The sequence below is a fragment of the Bufo gargarizans genome, chromosome 4 (genome assembly GCF_014858855.1).
Source record: "Bufo gargarizans isolate SCDJY-AF-19 chromosome 4, ASM1485885v1, whole genome shotgun sequence".
In the NCBI taxonomy this organism is placed as follows: Eukaryota; Metazoa; Chordata; class Amphibia; order Anura; family Bufonidae; genus Bufo; species Bufo gargarizans.
In genome coordinates, this window is record NC_058083.1 from 520,150,270 (window position 1) to 520,171,117 (window position 20,848).

The 20,848-nt window shown below is 44.4% G+C and overlaps 1 protein-coding gene across 1 annotated transcript in view; it reads right to left on the minus strand.

Moving 5' to 3' along the window:
* DNAH14 (dynein axonemal heavy chain 14) overlaps window positions 1-20,848 on the minus strand; it is a 176,164-nt gene that overhangs the window by 24,223 nt on the left and 131,093 nt on the right. Inside the window, 18 exon segments of the mRNA XM_044291995.1 lie at window positions 1,921-2,130; window positions 2,751-2,786; window positions 4,204-4,399; window positions 8,587-8,999; window positions 9,295-9,505; window positions 9,508-9,514; window positions 10,766-10,887; window positions 10,962-11,192; window positions 11,572-11,787; window positions 11,960-12,100; window positions 12,694-12,789; window positions 13,381-13,512; window positions 15,426-15,585; window positions 15,968-16,062; window positions 16,413-16,538; window positions 17,761-17,869; window positions 19,639-19,811; window positions 20,359-20,550. Coding sequence (XP_044147930.1) covers window positions 1,921-2,130; window positions 2,751-2,786; window positions 4,204-4,399; window positions 8,587-8,999; window positions 9,295-9,505; window positions 9,508-9,514; window positions 10,766-10,887; window positions 10,962-11,192; window positions 11,572-11,787; window positions 11,960-12,100; window positions 12,694-12,789; window positions 13,381-13,512; window positions 15,426-15,585; window positions 15,968-16,062; window positions 16,413-16,538; window positions 17,761-17,869; window positions 19,639-19,811; window positions 20,359-20,550 — 2,866 coding nt within the window.

A 20,848-nucleotide genomic window follows, 5' to 3' on the forward strand; every position in this document is an offset into this window, starting at 1 on the left:
ACGTATTTCTCTTGTTTATTGTGTTCCTGATACCGGCTTTTGTGAGGTGGTGTGGGGTGATCATCTGGGTTTCAGTAAGTCGATTTTGGGGCTTTGCCTTGTCTGGGATCCCTTGGTGTAGCAGCAAGGCTTTATGGTGATGGTAGCCTTCACTACTACCATGTAGATGGCCCCAGAATGATAGCGCCCTCTTCTGGATTGTAAGGTGTAGAGGCAATCTGCCCAGCCCCCCACCCGACAGGCACTGTTAGAGGTGCTCCGATGGACCTGGAGGAGATGATTACAGAATTCCAGGTGGAATATTTCTGTTGGGCTGGAATCCCATCTTGACCAGTCAGGGTACGTGTGAGGGCCCCAGACTTCACTGCCATACAGGAGGATTGGTGCAATGATGGAGTCAAAGATTTTAAGCCAGACCCTTATGGGTGCTTTGAGGTGGTACAGTCGTCTTCTGATTTGGTAAAAGGTCTTGCATGCTTTGTCTTTTAGTTCCTCAATGGCTGATTTGAAGCTCCCAGTCTGGTCAATTATCAAGCCCAGGTAGGTGTACCTGTTGGTGGCTGTAAGAGGGCGGTTGTGTAGCGTGAAGGTAGGGGGCCTGGCTGACTTTGTTTTCCTTCTCTAGAACACCACAGTGTTGGTCTTTTTTAAATTGATGAAAAGGGCCCATGTGGGGCTGAATTTCTCCAGAATGATTATCTATTTATCTATCTATTTATCTATGTGTAAAAAAAACGATTTGATACATATGCAAATTAACCTGAGATGAGTCCAGTGTGAAGGAGCCCAGCACCGCCCCGCATCCTCAGAATCTCCTCCTTGCTCCCCGACGTCAGAAAGCTTGAGTGCCGCAATCTCGCGATGAGCGACCTAGCGCATGCGCAGTGTTGTCATAGTATTCCTTCCCTGTGCTGGCATCAGCCTCAAGGAACGAACTGTGCATGCTGAGCTCCTTCACGCTGGACTTATCTCAGGTTAATTTGCATATGTATCAAATCGGGGTTTTTTTACACAATAAAAGCACACAGAGCTATGGGGACTGGGTATTGCGGATGTGCTAGCGGCCATCTAGCAACCCATGTCCTCAGCTTTATACACAAAATCCAGGTGACAGGTTCCCTTTAAGATGTTTTTTTTTAGCAAAGTCCAATCTAGCCTTCCTATTCTTCAGGCTGATGAGTGGCTTGCACCGTGCAGTGAACCCTCTGTATTTACTTTCATGCAGTCTTCTCTTCATGGTAGATTTGGATACTGATACGCCTATATCCTGGAGAGCGTTGTTCACTTGGTCGGCTGTTGTGAAGGGGCTTCTCTTCACCGCAGTAATTATTCTGCGATCATCCACCACTGTTGTCTTCCGTGGGCGTCCAGGTCTTTTTGCATTGTTGCTTTCTTTCTTTCTCAGAAACTGTAGATTTTCCCACTCCTAATAGTGGAGCAATTTCTCGGATGGGTTTTTCCTGTTTTCACAGATGAAGGGTGGCTTGTTTCACCTGCACGGAGAGCTCCTTGACCACATGTTTACTCCTCAGCAAAATCTTCAAAATGCAAGCACCACACCTCAAATCAACTCCAGGCCTTTTATGTGCTTAATTGAGAATGAAATAATGAAGGAATTGCCCGCACCTGCCCATGAAACAGCCTTTGAGTCAGTTGTCCAATTACTTTTGGTCCCTTTAAAAACAGCTGAAACGCCTAAACCCTTCATCCACTTTTTATGTGAATACCCTCAAATGAAAGCTAAAAGTCTGGACTTTATTTCCATGTCCATTATATAACTATAACTATGTTTTCGTAAACGGGTAAAAAAAAAAAAAAAATTTGTGTCAGTGTCCAAATATATATGGACCTAACTGTTTCTATCTATCTATCATGTCTATCTATTTATCCGTCTATCTCATATCTATCTATCTCTCTCACCTTTCTCCAGGCCTGTGTATGGTTTGCTGAGATAATCGTACATCTCTGCGGTGTCTCTGAATTCTCTCCACTGCTGTGTGTTGTGAGACAAGGAATGGCACAGATCGGAGAACGGCTCCATGTAGTGGCTCATGTACTGACACTGGCGCCACGTGGTGTCTGAGAGCCACTCAGGGGTGCCACGTCCCAGAACCTCAGCCTCGAGACCTGCTGAAAAAGAAAGACACAATTCTCATAATTAAATAGTGGCGGTCATGTAGACGTTGATGTAGGCAGCGATTCCGATCCACAGGATGCTCCTATGACAAGGACTGGGACAGGACCGGAAGTGTTGTCATAAGCTCCTATAAATAGTGAAGCCTCAGGTTTCAAAGCTGCAGCTTCAACACTGATTAAAATAACTGTGTTCTGGACACATCTGACGGGTAGAATAAGCTGTATGGAATCTCTGACAGAAGTGTGAACACGGCCTTAGCCCTTCCTGCACATGGACAAAGCCTGATGTCCTAATTGTGGCGTGATTAGCGAGGTAATTGTACATTCAGGGGGCGGCACAGGAGCTTTGCCTGAGCCATTAGTAGTGGGTGTAATATACAGCCATCATCCGGTAACTCAGATCCTAGCAGTCAAATGTGACCATGGGTCCATTGGCACCCAACACAATCCTGGGTTGCTGCCATGGAAACCACAGCTTCTAGTCCCCTGATGGACAACAACAAAGTTCAATTACATTTATACTATACCGGGCCCAGGAGCCTTCAGGGGGCCCAAAGACCCTGGTGCTGCATAAGAAGACACTGGTATTATAGAAAGTCCATGCTGGACTTTACCTGTATTCGCCTTGTTCTCGACGCCTTTCTCAGGTCCTAAAAGATAAAGGTTATAGGTGATTAATGTTGATAATTGGACAACCCCTTGTGTAACCGTCATGTTTTCATAAAAAAAAATCTATTTTAGCACATGTTACTGCAGCAGCAGCATTATGCATAAAGCAATCTTTAGTTTCTTCACATACCACTGTTTTCCTTGAGTTTTTTCCTTAGTTACGGCTTTTTAAACATTTACAATATGAGGACCTTCTCAAGATGGCTCCTCTGCCAGTTCTCTGAGGCCAAAACGGCTTTCCCTCAGGTCACATACACACTTGCTGTAGCCAGCAGCTCCCTGCCAGCCAATCAGATTGGAATACTGAGAGACACGCCTCCTCATTCTGAAGCCTAATGCAGGCGCAGTGTGAAGGACCGCCCCTCCGTCTTCCTGTCTTCTTAGCCAGAGAAAGACGAGCCATAGCAACTGTCTTTTAACCCTTAGGATACCAGAGTTTTTTTTTTCGTTTTTGCATTTTCATTTTTCTTCCTTATTTTCCTTGAGCCAAAACATTTTTATATTTCCAGTCACATAGCTGTATGAGGGCTTATTTTTTTGCGGGACAAGTTGTACTTTCTAATGCCACCATTAATTATGGCATAAAATGTAGTTGGAAGTGGTAAAAAAATTCCAAATGGGGTGGAATTGGAAAAAAAAAAACGCAATTCCTCCACCGTCTTACAGGTTTTGTTCCCACAGCGTTTCGTTTACGGCAAAACTGACCCATTCCCTTCTTTCTCTGGGTCAGTACGATTACAACGATACCCCATATGTATATGTTCTTTATGTCTAAATTGTGTAAAAATTAATTTAAACTTCTTTTTTTTTTTACATCACCATATTCTGACTTTCATAACTTTTTTATACTTATGTCTACTGAGCTGTTTAGGGGCTCATTTTTTGCGGAACAATCTGTAGTTTTTATTGATACAATTTTGAACTGTGCGTGACTTTTTGATCACATTTTATTAAATTTTTTTAGGTAAGAGAAGCAATGAAAAAATGGCAAATCTGCCATTTTTACCCTTTTTTCCATTATGCAATATTGGAATTTTATTTTAATAGTATAAGCGTTTTCAGTCGCGGTGATACCCATGATGTTTGTTATTTAGGTATTTATTTTTTAATTATACAGAAAGGGGGGTGATTTTAACTTTTATATTTATTTATTTTTTATATATTTAAAAAATTTATATTTTGTGATGATTTTGTGGCTCATAGCGGTATATGAACCTTCAAATTATGTTCCTAGACTGAAGCACTGATGCATTGGCAAAAGTAATAAATGAATGAGGTCTAAAGGCAACGGTGACTCTCTAACTCTCAGCATGTTCTGACAGCAGGGCATAATGGGAGTCATACTTTCACTGCTGAGGAGAGCGCCCCCCTCAGAATACATTGGGCTTGTGTTATTACCATCATTCCCCGCAGGGGGTCTCATCTTCATTACGTTGCTCAGCATCAGCGAGTGCAGGAAGAATTCCCATTCCGATTCTGGTAGAAATCCCGGGAACGCAGATTCCTCGCGGTTGCTGCAGCTTTTCATTATGTTTACAGTCAGCATAAAAGAGAAGCAAAGCCTGTGCTCTGTGAGGAGGGCCGTGGAGACGATCTGAGAGAAGTCACATGAAATACCACAGTGTGAACAAGTACATGGCACAGGACATATCGCTTTAACCCCCTCAATACCAAAAAGATACTTTACACCGTTTCGGGACTACAACCCCAGAATCGCAAAAAATCCAGCACACGCCATGTCCAAAATTACAGCATAGCCGAACCCTTAAATGAGTAGTCTCTGATGAGGTGAAGCAAACTGAAGACAGATATTTTACAAGCTTGTTTAACTCCATACTATGGACCTAAATCCATCCTCAGTGGTCGCTGTTTAAATATATACTTACATATATAATATACATCTCTGCATACATTGAACCCTAAAATTCTTAGTATTACAGTGTAATTAACAGAAAGAAAATAAATCACATCCCTAAAAATTCTAGTAAAATACTTTAATCTGGCATTTGATAATCTATCCAAATTTGATAGTCCGGCAGCTGTTTCCAGCATAAAACTGGAATCAAATTTGCAACTTCAAGAAACAAGAGAAAGAAAGCTGAAAAGATAAAGCTAATTTGGTTTTATGAGGCGGAGAGTAGTGAGGGGGGATAGAAGTCTGGACAGAGGGGCGGCTGTGGATATAGTGATGTAGATAGAAGTCTGGACAGAGGGGCGGCTGTGGATATAGTGAGGTGAGTAAAAGTCTAGACAGAGGGGCGGCTGTGGATATAGTGAGGTAAGTAGAGGTCTGGACAGAGGGGCTGCTGTGGATATAGTGAGGTAAGTAGAGGTCTGAACAGAGGGCGGCTGTGGATATAGTGATGTAAGTAGAAGTCTAGACAGAGGGGCGGCTGTGGATATAGTGAGGGGGGATAGAAGTTTGGACAGAGGGGAGGCTGTGGATATAGTAAGGTAAGAAGAAGTCTGGACAGAGGGGCAGCTGTGGATATAGTGAGGTGAGTAAAAGTCTGGACAGAGGGGCGGCTGTGGATATAGTGAGGTAAGTAGAGGTCTGGACAGAGGGGCTGCTGTGGATATAGTGAGGTGAGTAGAAGTCTGGACAGAGGGGCTGCTGTGGATATAGTGAGGTGAGTAGAAGTCTGGACAGAGGGGCGGCTGTGGATGTAGTGAGGTAAGTAGAAGTCTGGACATAGGGGCGGCTGTGGATATAGTGATGTAGATAGAAGTCTGGACAGAGGGGCGGCTGTGGATGTAGTGAGGTAAGTAGAAGTCTGGACAGAGGGGGGCTGTGGATATAGTGATGTAAGTAGAAGTCTAGACAGAGGGCGGCTGTGGATATAGTGAGGGGGGATAGAAGTCTGGACAGAGGGGAGGCTGTGGATATAGTAAGGTAAGAAGAAGTCTGGACAGAGGGGCAGCTGTGGATATAGTGAGGTGAGTAAAAGTCTGGACAGAGGGGCGGCTGTGGATATAGTGAGGTGAGTAAAAGTCTGGACAGAGGGGCGGCTGTGGATATAGTGAGGTAAGTAGAGGTCTGGACAGAGGGGCTGCTGTGGATATAGTGAGGTGAGTAGAAGTCTGGACAGAGGGGCGGCTGTGGATGTAGTGAGGTAAGTAGAAGTCTGGACAGAGGGGCGGCTGTGGATATAGTGATGTAGATAGAAGTCTGGACAGAGGGGCGGCTGTGGATGTAGTGAGGTAAGTAGAAGTCTGAACAGAGGGGGGCTGTGGATATAGTGATGTAAGTAGAAGTCTAGACAGAGGGCGGCTGTGGATATAGTGAGGGGGGATAGAAGTCTGGACAGAGGGGAGGCTGTGGATATAGTAAGGTAAGAAGAAGTCTGGACAGAGGGGCAGCTGTGGATATAGTGAGGTGAGTAAAAGTCTGGACAGAGGGGCGGCTGTGGATATAGTGAGGTAAGTAGAAGTCTGGACAGAGGGGCTGCTGTGGATATAGTGAGGTGAGTAGAAGTCTGGACAGAGGGGCGGCTGTGGATGTAGTGAGGTAAGTAGAAGTCTGGACAGAGGGGCGGCTGTGGATATAGTGATGTAGATAGAAGTCTGGACAGAGGGGCGGCTGTGGATGTAGTGAGGTAAGTAGAAGTCTGGACAGAGGGGCGGCTGTGGATATAGTGATGTAGATAGAAGTCTGGACAGAGGGGCGGCTGTGGATGTAGTGAGGTAAGTAGAAGTCTGAACAGAGGGGGGCTGTGGATATAGTGATGTAAGTAGAAGTCTAGACAGAGGGCGGCTGTGGATATAGTGAGGGGGGATAGAAGTCTGGACAGAGGGGAGGCTGTGGATATAGTAAGGTAAGAAGAAGTCTGGACAGAGGGGCAGCTGTGGATATAGTGAGGTGAGTAAAAGTCTGGACAGAGGGGCGGCTGTGGATATAGTGAGGTAAGTAGAGGTCTGGACAGAGGGGCTGCTGTGGATATAGTGAGGTGAGTAGAAGTCTGGACAGAGGGGCGGCTGTGGATGTAGTGAGGTAAGTAGAAGTCTGGACAGAGGGGCGGCTGTGGATATAGTGATGTAGATAGAAGTCTGGACAGAGGGGCGGCTGTGGATGTAGTGAGGTAAGTAGAAGTCTGAACAGAGGGGGGCTGTGGATATAGTGAGCTGAGTAGAAGTCTGGGCAGAGGGGCGGCTGTGGATGTAGTGAGGTGAGTAGAAGTCTTGATGGAGGGGAGGCTGTGGATATAGTAAGGTAAGAAGAAGTCTGGACAGAGGGGCAGCTGAGGATATAGTGAGGTGAGTAGAAGTCTGGACAGAGGGGAGGCTGTGGATATAGTAAGGTAAGAAGAAGTCTGGACAGAGGGGCAGCTGTGGATATAGTGAGGTGAGTAAAAGTCTGGACAGAGGGGAGGCTGTGGATATAGTAAGGTAAGAAGAAGTCTGGACAGAGGGGCAGCTGAGGATATAGTGAGGTAAGTAGAAGTCTGGACAGAGGGGCAGCTGTGGATATAGTGAGGTGAGTAGAAGTCTTGATGGAGGGAAGGCTGTGGATATAGTGAGGTGAGTACAAGTCTTGATGGAGGGGAGGCTGTGGATATAGTGAGGTGAGTACAAGTCTTGATGGAGGGGAGGCTGTGGATATAGTGAGCTGAGTAGAAGTCTGGGCAGAGGGGCGGCTGTGGATGTAGTGAGGTGAGTAGAAGTCTTGATGGAGGGGAGGCTGTGGATGTAGTGAGGTGAGTAGAAGTCTGGACAGAGGGGCGGCTGTGGATATAGTGAGGTGAGTACAAGTCTTGATGGAGGGGAGGCTGTGGATATGGTGAGGTGAGTAGAAGTCTTGATGGAGGGGCGGCTGTGGATATAGTGTTCTTTGCACTGTCCCTCATAGACGCTTAATAGGTAAAGTAAGGTCTATAGGCTTGGAAAGTATAGTCTGTAATTGGATTGAAACTGGCTGAAGGACCGAGTCCAGAGAGTTGTGGTCAATGGTTCCTATTCTGAATGGTGCCGGGTTATATGTGGTGTACCACGAGGTTCACTGTTGGGTCTGCAATTATTTAACTTATTCATTAATTATATAGAGGATGGGGTAGTAGTACTTTTTCTAGTTTTGCAGATGACACCAAGCTATGTAGTACTGTGCAGTCTATGAAGGATGTCCATAAACTACAAATAGACTTTGACACTCTGGCCCAGAATTTACTAATGTGTCTGTACCATTAATCATAAATTGCACTACAATTCTTGCGTACAAATCTGTCTCGAAGTAAGTCAACCAATACTTAAGTCAGAGAAAAGTGTCTCTCCCTGCACCAGATACCTCATCCAGCTTGAGCCCCTGTGATAAATCCGGTGCAAGTCCAGACAGCCGGTCGCCATTTACAGGATTAGTAAATCTGGGCCTTCGAGTATTTCGCCATCACTTGGAAAATTAGATTCAATGTAGATAAATGTAAAGTTCTGCATCTGGGTAGTAATAATCTATGTACATCATATGTCCTAGGGGAGGTAACACTGGGAGAGAGTCTCTTCCCAGAGGTGGGACCCACACCTATCTGACATCGGTGGCATTGGTGATCCAGGTGAGAAAACCCCTTTAATTAATTTCCCCCTTCATCCCTTAGTTGAGTTTGATGGACTTGTGTCTTTTTACAACCATACTATGTAATCAGAAGACTTCTTTAATTTTGTGTCATCCCTTTTATTTTGGTCTTTACCTCTGAAAGCAAGTTTCCTCCAACATCTGATAATGCAGAGTATTTTATTATCTACAATCTTTGATAATCCAGTACATATCACTGGATTTCCATACGTCCTTCTCACCTGGTATACATTTCTGGTTAAGGTCTTGCAGATATTGTCCAGGTGCCTCTCGATATCCTCGTTCGGGTCTCCCTCCTCCCTCTCTTTTCTCTGTCTGCTGAGCGGCCGGATTATTCCAGGAGAAGAAGTGAAAGGGATCTGAGATTGGGAAGTTGCTGACGCCTTCATGGCTTCCACAAACACCTGATGGAACCATTGTAAGGAGAACTGGTACATGTAGTTCAGGTGAATCAGGTCGGCCACTACAAAATACAGGACGGCCCCTCGTTGGGCCACGGGGAGGTAGATGCCACGAGCCGCTTCAATGCTTGCCTCTGTCTTGCCAGAATCCCTCATTCTTTTGAAGACATCCTTGGCCGTGAATTTGGACTTCTGAAGGGTGTTGATGAGATCTTCATCATCAAGTAGGTGGCCTAAATGTTATTAGGAACAAATAATCTTGTGACAAAAAGTAATAGAGGAGAGGGGGGTCCCCGAATAAAGTGTGCCACCTAGTGTGTTCAAGCATTACATTGACAGCCCACTGAATTCAAGGCAAACAGTGTAATACTTTGTTTGCCCTGTGGAGGTGCTGCAGGGAAACTGAACACTTGCCACCAGGTTCCTCACAGATCACAACTGATCACTAGGGGGAGGGGATACTCGGATATCAGCTCATTGGGAAGGAACCTTATAACAGAAAGGGACAACCCCTTTCAGGATAATCACCTTCGGTTTTTTGCAGTAAGGTGAGTGACTGCTCCTCCAGGCCTCGCAGTGTACTTAGATCTGCTGCTATACTCTCCAGGATCTGGTATCTTTGTGCCTCCAGATGCGGCTGTTCGTGGGTGACGACACTGCACAGGAGCTGGTCCTGAAGCCCTTTAAATGTCACGGTGAAGTTGATCAACGTGACGGCGATGCAAACGGCTGGTAGGACATGTACAGCCTGAAACAAGAGAGCATTATCTGCTGATAACAGGGTCACCACTGACTGTCCACCATATCACTGACCTGTCTGTACATTATATACGTGCATGGTCTCATACAGAGATGAGCGGCGTTACAACGGCACCGCATATCTCCACTGGTAGAGATGGACTGTCACCCATCACTCCTGCCGTGCCGACCTCTGACACAGAATGGGGGAAGATGCAGGTGACATATGGGAGAAGACATCAGAAGAAGGGTGAGGAAGGCGAGTGGTGTTCCTGAGGACATTCCTTTTGGGCACAATGCTCCTGGCGCTGTATGCAGGACGCCCTGCAGCTGGTGCTAGGCAGGGCAGATTATGACTGACACTGTATGTAAGGTGCACTGTACTGGGGTGTACTGTAGCACTGTGGGGGTCATGTTGTGGCACACTATGCTTGGCACTGTATGTGAGGCACACCGTGACTGGCTCTATATTTGGGACCCACTGTGGATTGCACTATATCTGGGGCACACTGACTGGCACTAAATATGGTGTCCACTGTGACCAGCATTGTATCTCACATAGACCATAGACCCTGCAGGGAAACTTCCTGGTAGCCCGATGCCCACGGGGCCACCTGCTAAGTAAGCAATGATCTGATGCTCCTAGAGCGGGGAGCGTCAAGTACCTACTGTATGAACCTGGCTGGTGGCTGCAGATGCCCTCCTGACTTCTGAATTTAACTGCATTGCCATCCTGAGGCAACTGGAGTAGAATGTGGTGTTGGCCACCACAATGGGGCATCTCTTGGGGAGATATTTCTAGCTGCTGGAGCATTATTATGTGGTACACTGTGGTATTTGGTTCTGCTGGGGTGGTACTTTGTGCCACAAAATGGTATTTCTGATTCCGCCTAATTGTATTGGCCCCACCTACTTTTGTTGCGAGTGCCTTCTGTAAATTTTCGCCTGCCTACAACATGGGGCCACTTTTATTTTTTTTTCCAGGGCCTCTAAGTTTCCAGTTCGCCCCTGCTCAGGCACACGGCGGCATGGGATATTAAGTTACGTTTACTTTAAAAAAAGAAGCGCCGCAGCAGCTGAGGTATAATGTATCCCATTATATGAATTATCAAGAATATTACACATTACCTGGCTCTGCGACATAGCTCACTTCTAATAATTTAAGGGGGAGGGGCGGTACATGATCCCATATACTACACGTACAGGCGGACATGTATGACATCAGGGTCTGTTATATTTAGACCGTGGGAGCGAATCTCACCTAAAATTCCTGTTGTACTCAATTTCCGAATCTCCTAAGCGTATGACGTCCTGTCCTGCCCGCCGGTGAATTTCTCTTCCTACAACAGGCTTCAGGCTGGGGTCCATGTCTTCAGGAACATCCTGTAATAAGAGCAGCGTGATGTCAGCATCCAGCATGTCTGCCAGAGGACCCGCGGAGTCAGGCGGGTGGGTACCTGGATGAGGATGGGCTCTCCGAGGCGTATGGCGGTTTCCAGGGTTTTCATGTAGCCGGGATCAGAGGCCTGAACCTGACGCAGTTTCCTGCCTTCCATCTGGAAGATCCACTTGTAGGCCTGACCGTGAGGATCGATCAAGAGAGGCCAGCGCTGTCCATTCTTGACTAATATGGCGTTTTCTATGGAGTAGGGATCGGGGGGTAACCCTTCACTGTGCCAGCGGCTCACCTGGAGGAGTGGCAATTGAAGAAAATAATACAAAAAGAGTCAATTGCTACCAAAACATCAGGGTACGCCCTGATTTTCTTCTATTTCTCCGCTGTAACCAATTCTGCATGCAGAAAGCATCAAGGAGAGATGCAACTGCAGCTTCTCTCTCTGAGACTGAATGCTGCGAGAGGGGAGAAGGAGCAGCAGGGAGATACTGGATTGGCTGAGCAGGATGGCCCCGCCCACACAGCAGGCCTGGAGAGAGAGAATATGCATTTTCATCTGATATACACATAGCGATGAGATCAGAGGTGTAACTCCTGGTCTTCAATGTATAACCCAGCCCCCGACTACCACATGCTACCTATAGGTAGGATGTACTGTTCTGGAACAATACCTCGCTCTCGGCAGCCATAGCGTGGATAAACGAGTAATCTTCTGACACCGGGATCTGATACGCCTTACAGAACTCCAACCACTGTCCCATCAGTTGCGCCCGATACTCAGACGTAAACACCCCACCATACACAATGAACGCAGCCGAAACCAGGACGTCACCCAGGATTCCCTTCAGTCGCAGCTCCAGCCTCTCTACTGACTGTTTCCATCGTACCTGTGAAGCAAGATTATATATAATACGATAGGTCTTGTCCTCACGTACAGGGATGTGGTCACTAGGCGTCGGTTAGTCATCAGCGAGCCGATGCCAAGCAGCACCTGAAAGGGGTTGTATTTTTATCTTTGCTGTGCCCCCTCTTTGTAATATACACTTTTCTATACTACACCTTCTCCTCATCCAGAGCTGTAATCAGCACGGAGGCCCTCGCCAGGCGCTTGGTGGTCAGCTGCTTGCGAAATGCCAAATGATCTTTCTCGGCAACGCTGTCGTTGTATTGTTTTTGTAGCAGATGTTTATGTTCTTCAACCTAAAACCCGAGAAAAGCAGAAAATGTATATCCGGAATATACCGTATACAGTACTGTCCGTATCCATCCGTAGCACACAGCTGCCTAGCTGTAACTATAAACTTTCCATATCTGTCGCCCCCTGCTGGTTCAGTGTCAATGGACTGAGCATACGTGCTTGTGTGGAGTCAATGCTCTGTACGGGACAGCCCAAAGCCAGAGGCTGCACTACTGAGACATTCTTATCCGATACAGCATTACCACAATCTTGTCCGCCTCCAGGGACGGTGTAGATATTGCTGTATTCAGTGATCTCCATGACAGCACAGTTCCAGACAGTTGACATGCTATCATCAGAATCTCTCAGTAGTGCAGCCTCAGGCTTTGGGCCTGTAACTTCAAGGGTTCATATCTCGGTACAGGAGTCAGATATATATTTAAAAAAAAACGTTTTTCCTTTTATAATTTCCTTCTGGCGGTCTCCTCTCATGGATGAAGTAGACTGAGCCCTGGGGCTCACATATGGTCAGTACACTGAGGATCTCCCCACAGGACGGGATGGAAGGTCCATGGCACATACGCGGCCATATGGGATATATACGTCACCTTCTTACCATAGATAAGCTGGCCTGTTTCTGCTTCAGCCTCTCCTGCGCCAGTTTTAGAGCTTCTTGGGCTTCGGCCACGCGCTCTTGTTTTGGGATCACCGTCTAAAGTGAAGAGAATAGAATCATACAGAGGTCAGCGGGAGAAATGTCCTCATCTATACTGTCACAGTATGTCAGACACGTATACACCCATACTGTACGGAGCAACCAAGTCCAGGCATATCGTACATCCCAAATTACCACCTTAAGTCCCACTCTTATCTTAGCTCCACCCTTTACCTCAAGTCCCAGCCTTAGCTAAGCTCCACCCCTTACCTGAAGCCCCACCCTTAGCTAAGCTCTGCCCTGTACCTCAAGTCCCACCCTTAGCTAAGCTCCACCCCTTACCTAAAAGCCCACCCTTAGCTAAGCTCTGCCCCGTACATTAAGTTCCACCCCTTAACTTAAGCCCCCACACCTTACAGTAAGCCACACCCTTAGCTAAGCTCCGCCCTTACATTAAGTCACACCCTTAGCTAAGCTCTGCCCTTCAGCAGGACCACACTCAATGAAGCTTCAAAAAAAACAAAAAAAAAAAACAACAATCTCTTAATTATCAAGCACAGTACCCAAAAGTATAAGACCCCAGAACCTGTGAGATCCGAAGGGAAGTGCATACAGATGACACCTGGCTATGGAGTCCTCTGTACTGACCTTTTGAACCTCATGGTAGTGTTCAAGAGCCAGGACCCACTGACACAGAGAACGGCATGCCGTAGACACAGCCCCCACCTTCTGTGGGTTAAAATCTGGAATGCTGGAGTACTTCTTTAAGTTAGAAAAGACCTGTAAAGTAACAGACATGTAAACGGTATGTATAGTATATGGCATTATAGTAGTTATATTGTTGTACATAGGAGGCAGTATTATAGTAGTTATATTCTTGTACATAGGAGCAGTATTATAGTAGTTATATTCTTGTACATAGGAGACAGCATTATAGTAGTTATATTCTTGTACATAGGAGGCAGTATTATAGTAGTTATATTCTTGTACATAGGAGGCAGTATTATAGTAGTTATATTCTTGTACATAGGAGCAGTATTATAGTAGTTATATACTTGTACATAGGAGCAGTATTATAGTAGTTATATTCTTGTACATAGGAGGCAGTATTATAGTAGTTATATTCTTGTACATAGGAGCAGTATTATAGTAGTTATATTCTTGTACATAGGGGCAGTATTATAGTAGTTATATACTTGTACATAGGAGCAGTATTATAGTAGTTATATACTTATACATAGGAGCAGTATTATAGTAGTTATATTCTTGTACATAGGAGGCAGTATTATAGTAGTTATATTCTTGTACATAGGGGCAGTATTATAGTAGTTATATTCTTGTACATAGGAGCAGTATTATAGTAGTTATATTCTTGTACATAGGAGCAGTATTATAGTAGTTATATACTTGTACATAGGAGCAGTATTATAGTAGTTATATTCTTGTACATAGGAGCAGTATTATAGTAGTTATATTCTTGTACATAAGAGCAGTATTATAGTAGTTATATTCTTGTACATAGGAGCAGTATTATAGTAGTTATATTCTTGTACATAGGAGCAGTATTATAGTAGTTATATTCTTGTAAATAGGAGCAGTATTATAGTAGCTATATTCTTGTACATAGGAGCAGTATTATAGTAGTTATATTCTTGTACATAGGGGCAGTATTATAGTAGTTATATACTTGTACATAGGAGCAGTATTATAGTAGTTATATTCTTGTACATAAGAGCAGTATTATAGTAGTTATATTCTTGTACATAGGAGCAGTATTATAGTAGTTATATTCTTGTACATAGGAGGCAGTATTATAGTAGTTATATACTTGTACATAGGAGCAGTATTATAGTAGTTATATTCTTGTACATAAGAGCAGTATTATAGTAGTTATATTCTTGTACATAGGAGCAGTATTATAGTAGTTATAGTCTTGTACATAGGAGGAAGTATTATAGTAGTTATATTCTTGTACATAGGAGCAGTATTATAGTAGTTATATTCTTGTACATAGGAGCAGTATTATAGTAGGTATATTCTTGTAAATAGGAGCAGTATTATAGTAGTTATATTCCTGTACATAGGAGCAGTATTATAGTAGTTATATTCTTGTACATAGGAGCAGTATTATAGTAGTTATATACTTGTACATAGGAGCAGTATTATAGTAGTTATATTCTTGTACATAGGAGCAGTATTATAGTAGTTATATTCTTGTACATAGGGGGCAGTATTATAGTAGTTATATTCTTGTACATAGGAGCAGTATTATAGTAGTTATATTCTTGTACATAGGAGCAGTATTATAGTAGTTATATTCTTGTACATAGGAGCAGTATTATAGTAGTTATATTCTTGTACATAGGAGCAGTATTATAGTAGTTATATTCTTGTAAATAGGAGCAGTATTATAGTAGTTATATTCTTGTACATAGGAGGCAGTATTATAATAGTTATATTCTTGCACATAGGAGCAGTATTATAGTAGTTATATTCTTGTACATAGGAGGCAGTATTATAGTAGTTATATTCTTGTACATATGAGCAGTATTACAGTAGTTATATTCTTTTACATAGAAGTAGTATTATAATAGTTTTATTCTCGTATATAGGAGGCAGTATTTTAGTGGCTATATTATTCCAGGGGACACCACTGAACACAGACTAATAAGAAGCAGAAATCTTTTTTATACCTTTTCTGGAATACTGTCCTTGTTGAGATTGACCAGTTTTTTGAGGAATCCTGGGTCTCCAAGCAGCAGTTTGGCTGTAGGCCAGTCAGGCTTCTGATGCAGCAGCACACACACTGCGTTCATGACTGTTAGTACCAGGAATGGTGGGTGAGTGTATACTCTGCAAAAGAAAGCTAGCTCAGATGACGGCTTCCAGGGGACACAGCAGAAGGGACAGATGCATAAAATGGAATCACAGATTTACTTTTATATAAATCACTTGACCAACTTAATTTCCCTTTACACTGGTTTTAATGACTCTCATAAATGCTTCTTGTCCATACTGATTACATGAGACCTGTGTGTGGCTTTCCACTTTTTTATCTGCCCACCTCCTCGATATCCACAAGTCTTCTTTTTGAAACTAAACATTACGACCAATTTCACCACTAGGGGGAGCTCAATGTATACTGCTATATTAATCTAGTGTTGCACTAGATGGGAGCTGTATACATCTGTATGTAGTGACCTCTTTTGGTGCTTTTTAACTTTGTGGTTCTTACTTTACTTCTGAGATGTCGGCCTTATCCAGAGAATCCAGAGCGGACACCGCGTCCTCCAGTGCGGGCAGAACGTCACTCAGCTCCTGCTGGGCTTGCTGCAGGGACAGAGACAAGATGTAGGTAGTTCTAACACTTCTCATAGCAATAGCCATTTGTATCCAGTGTAGAACATTCTCTGGGAGCTAAATACATCAGCAGTGCAAATTCAATCCTGTCTTGTTACAATGTATCAGTTCAGTTCAGAGTTTGGAGCTCACAAATGGTTGGCTAAAAAATTGGATTTTAGGTTGTAGCAAACAGTACTCAGTACATTGCCCGGTGTAATAACAGCCGTACTCACAATGCAAATCACCAGAACAATCTCAGTGCAGACACAACAAGCAGGGGCTGATGGAGAACTGCAGAATTGTGAATACAGCTCTGGAGCAAAGGGAAAACAAATCACCTCAGCATATTCCTGTACAATCCTTGTCTCTTGCACCATCACGTCTTCTTCTTGCTGTACGATGGCTCGAACCTGCTCCACCACCGCGGAGTCCTTCTGTAGCTTTACCATTAATTCTTCTATCTCCTGAAAGAGGCAAAAATAACAAAACAAGAAAACATGAGATATCTCTATCTATCATCTATCTATTCGATCTACAGTATATACATATATAGCTAGATATGGATGATATATAGATATGATACACAGATATGAGATAAATATATATCTATAGTTGATTTAAAAATAGCGGCTGAAAAACGTTTCTTCCACCAAGTAATGCGGCCCCCCCCCCCCCCAATTAATACTTTCACACATTGGAAGTCAACTTTCTACAAATTACACCAGTTAAAGGGTGTGTGCAGAATTTTGGCTTACTATATATATCTGGGCCCCAACCAGTGGCTCGTGGCTCCCTGTTGTATGGTGCATGGCTCCTTGTTGTGTGGCTCGTGAACCCCTGTTGTGTGGCTCATGGACCCCTGTTGTGTGGCTCGTGGACCCCTGTTGCGTGGCTCGTGGACCCCTGTTGCGTGGCTCGTGGACCCCTGTTGCGTGGCTCGTGGACCCCTGTTGCGTGGCTCGTGGACCCCTGTTGCGTGGCTCGTGGACCCCTGTTGCGTGGCTCGTGGACCCCTGTTGCGTGGCTCGTGGACCCCTGTTGCGTGGCTCGCCATGGCTTTCCTGAGTTATGGCAATTGGCATTGCTGCAGACCTAGCCTAGATTTACACCCAGCAGTGGAGCGTATAATACTACACTACTATATACAGTAATACTAGTGATAAATGTTACACTATAATATTTATCAGCAAATGCTTGAAATTTCAAGTTTTTTTGTCCACATTAAAAATTTCTCTCCTCTATTTTTGAATTGCTTGTTGCTCCCGACGTCACTGAAAGCTGAATGTGGATCACAACATATAAAAGATTGGGGACCTCCAATATATATCTATATATATATATATATATATAAGTAATGCAACTTAAAAGGTGAAACTAACATATGAGACTCATTACCTGCAAAGTGAGATATTTCAAGCCTTTATTTGGTATAATTTGGATGATTATGGCTTACCGCTTATGAAAACCCCAAAGTCACAATCTCAGGTCCCCTTTGCTCAGGTGTTATGGATTATTTAGCGGACTAGAGTGTGACACTTTGAGCCTAAAATATTGAACCTTTTCACAAAATTCTAATTTTAACGCTGCATTAATGCAATTCCTTTTAAGTTGCGTTACTGAAATAATGGACTTTTGCACAATATTCTAATTTTTCGAGTTTCACCTGTATATCATCGTCCTGCATACCTTTGATTTCTGCTCTATTTGTGGCCCCAGGGTGACCAGTTCTTGTTGCATGATCTCAATGGAAGATGTTGCCTCCAGAAGCTTTGAGAGCCCAGTGAAGAACCGATCCCTGAGAGAAGACACGTGGACACGATGTAATGTATGGGAACAGACAGCTGTAACTACTAGGAGCAGTCACTCTTAATGAAGACATCACGTTCTCAAAGTTATGGGGAGCATGGGGTGAAGAGCATATTGTAAAATATTGTCCAGATACACTTGATGATATCTGCACCCATAACCTAACACAGGATAGCCGCACCCTAAATTTTAGGTCCTAAATTCTGTGCTGATTAAAATTCATTAATATGTCTCAGTCAGAGCTCTCAAATGCCCTGTACAGACACACAAAATTGTGGCCACCACTAGAGGGAGCTCAGGAGCTTACTACATATAATGAGTGTGCCGTGAGCTCCCTCTAGTGGTGGATGCAGGTAACTAGAATTATGGGATTTGAACCTTGGTATTAGAAAAACAGGGATCCAATCGCTATAAAGCAGGAAGGCGAAAACTTTGCTCATCCGAGGGCCACATTGTGAACCAATCCCAGGGTTAGACTAAATAAAAGGGGTATCACCAACTGAGAAATTAGTGGCATATTAAAATAATATGTCATCAATGTCTCACAGGTGGCGGTTCTACTCCCACTCATCGGAGGATGTGCGTTCTTCTCCCATAAACTATAATAAAGTGCACGCACACACGCATGGCCCCCTCTCCACATCATGCCCTGCTCCCATGCTACATCAGACATGCATGTCTGTAAGCAGATGGTTGGGGGGGCTCACTCACACAGCGTGGCATCACTGGGGACATTTAACCCGTTAAAGGGGTTGTCTCATTTGGGACTTTGATGGCATATCGCTAGCATATGCCATCAAAGTCAGATAGGTGCACACCTCACCTCTGAGACCCGGACCTTTCTCTAAAACAGGCCCCCGAAAGTGAAGGAGAGCGCTTGGCTATTTTTCGGACGTCCCATAGAAATGCATGGAAAGTGCACAGCTATGATCACTTCTATGGGAGTTCCGAGAACAGCCCCTGTGATCAGGGCACCATCACTGGGCATCGTACATTTAAAGAGGACCTCTCCTAACATGTCTGTTGCCACCTGCGTACCATCCAAAGTCGATTCGCTCATCCCTAATTGGGAACACTACCAAGGTACCACTAGGAACCAAACCCGAGTTCGGTAAAAGTTTTTTTACAGCAATAATTAATTCCCGAAGTTATTACACAAAGTCTCGCGCTACTTTGCGAAGTAATAACTTTGGCTCATCGGAGCCAATACATTCTAATACTGTACGGAGTGGGAACTCCATACAGTATTACAACAAAGTTTTTAGCGAATCGACTTCGGATGTACCATCCGCTCATCCCTATTCCTAATGTAATAAGAATTCTGGAGCGTCTATTGTTAGGACTCTTTGTTCTATTCCTCTCTTATTCCTGTTAGAAGTTATAAATGAATTGCCAGCAGTTTACATTAAAGGTCCATCTGGGTGTCACCCTGCACAACCTGATACTGGCAGCACTGATTGTATAGCATCAGACACCCAGGTAACACCCAGTTGGACCTTTCATAAACTTCTAGCAGGAATAATAGTGGAATGGAACAACTCCGAATCATAAGAATAGATGTTCCAGAAATCTTATTACATGGAAGTAGTTACTAAAACAGAACTGTCAGAAGAGGTGACCGCTCCAGGTGCAAAAAGGGTTAATAGCTGGTGGAGAGTAATTGCCCCATTTAGCTGGGGCGCACATTCATTTAAGGTACGGGTTTCGATACAGTTTTCGCCTCCAGGCCAGACATATGACTAGTGTCTTGGTAAGCACCTGTCCTCCATGAGCTTCTGCTTCTTGGTCTGCAGGATGTGTGAGAAGGTGCCTATGAAGCTGAGGTAGCTCTGAGGTGTGACGTAGTAGCGCCTCCGTGTCTCCTCCTGGTACTGCGCCGCTGTGCTTGAAACGCTTTTATGAATGGCGACACAAACCTGCGCGATCTGACCCTGTGAAAACACCAAAATGAGACGTGAGCGGAGGTCCGCCTTAAACAGTCCCTTTATTTAAGAGCTGGCTACTTGAAATATCAGCTGTAATCAGCCAGTAAATGTTCGATTCCCTGCAGCGCCACCACGGGGGGGAGATGAAGCATTACATGGCGACCATTGAAATCAGTGGCCCGTGTAACGTGCAGACACGTTGGGTCCTCCTGAGTGAGAGCTGCTCTTTGTAGCCGCTCTCTGTCCTCATTTTTCTTCACTGCATCAAAAAACATTAAAAATAAAGAAACTTTGCAAATAGTCTCGATTGTGTCTAGAGCTCCTATGCAAATCTGTCTCTATGGTAACAGACTACAAACAAGCCGCGTGTAGTCTGATCCTGCAGTCACGTGCTACTCCCTTCCATCTGTCTTACAGCAATTTATTAAGGTGGGCGGGGCTGTGACAACAGCAAAACGGAATTGATATCTTATAATATCTCAACATTAATGAACAATGGAAATGTTAACGGGATACGATCGAGTTCATGTTCTGTTCCGATACCGGATCCCACCTGGTTCTCTTGCACCAGATCCTGCTGCGCCATGTAAGTTTCCGCCACGCTGAGGAGAGCCTCCTGGGGCCACCCGTCGTACCAGTCAATGGTGCAGCAGTTCACTAGAGACGGATGTGTCCGGCAGTGCTCGCGGAAGGTCTGTCCTGCTGGGCTCAGAACCAGAACCACGTGGAGATTGTAACGGACCCTCTGCGAGGAAAAAAGCAAGAAAACTGAGCCTTTATATCACTAGTTGGCTGTCCATGAAATTTTGCACATGCACAGTTCGGATCTACTGAGCATGCGCAAGATTTCAGGCGAAGGCATTGGAACAGTGAGGACAAAGGCGGAGGTAGTGCCTCGCTAGTACGCCACTATTTGATGCTTTGTGTGTCAATTCCTCGATCATTTTAAGATCTATGCTTGCTGTCAATGAATGGTGAATAGTTTTTTCACATCTAGAGAGCAACATAAATTCGACTCTCCTATCCTGTTTGTTACAATGTTT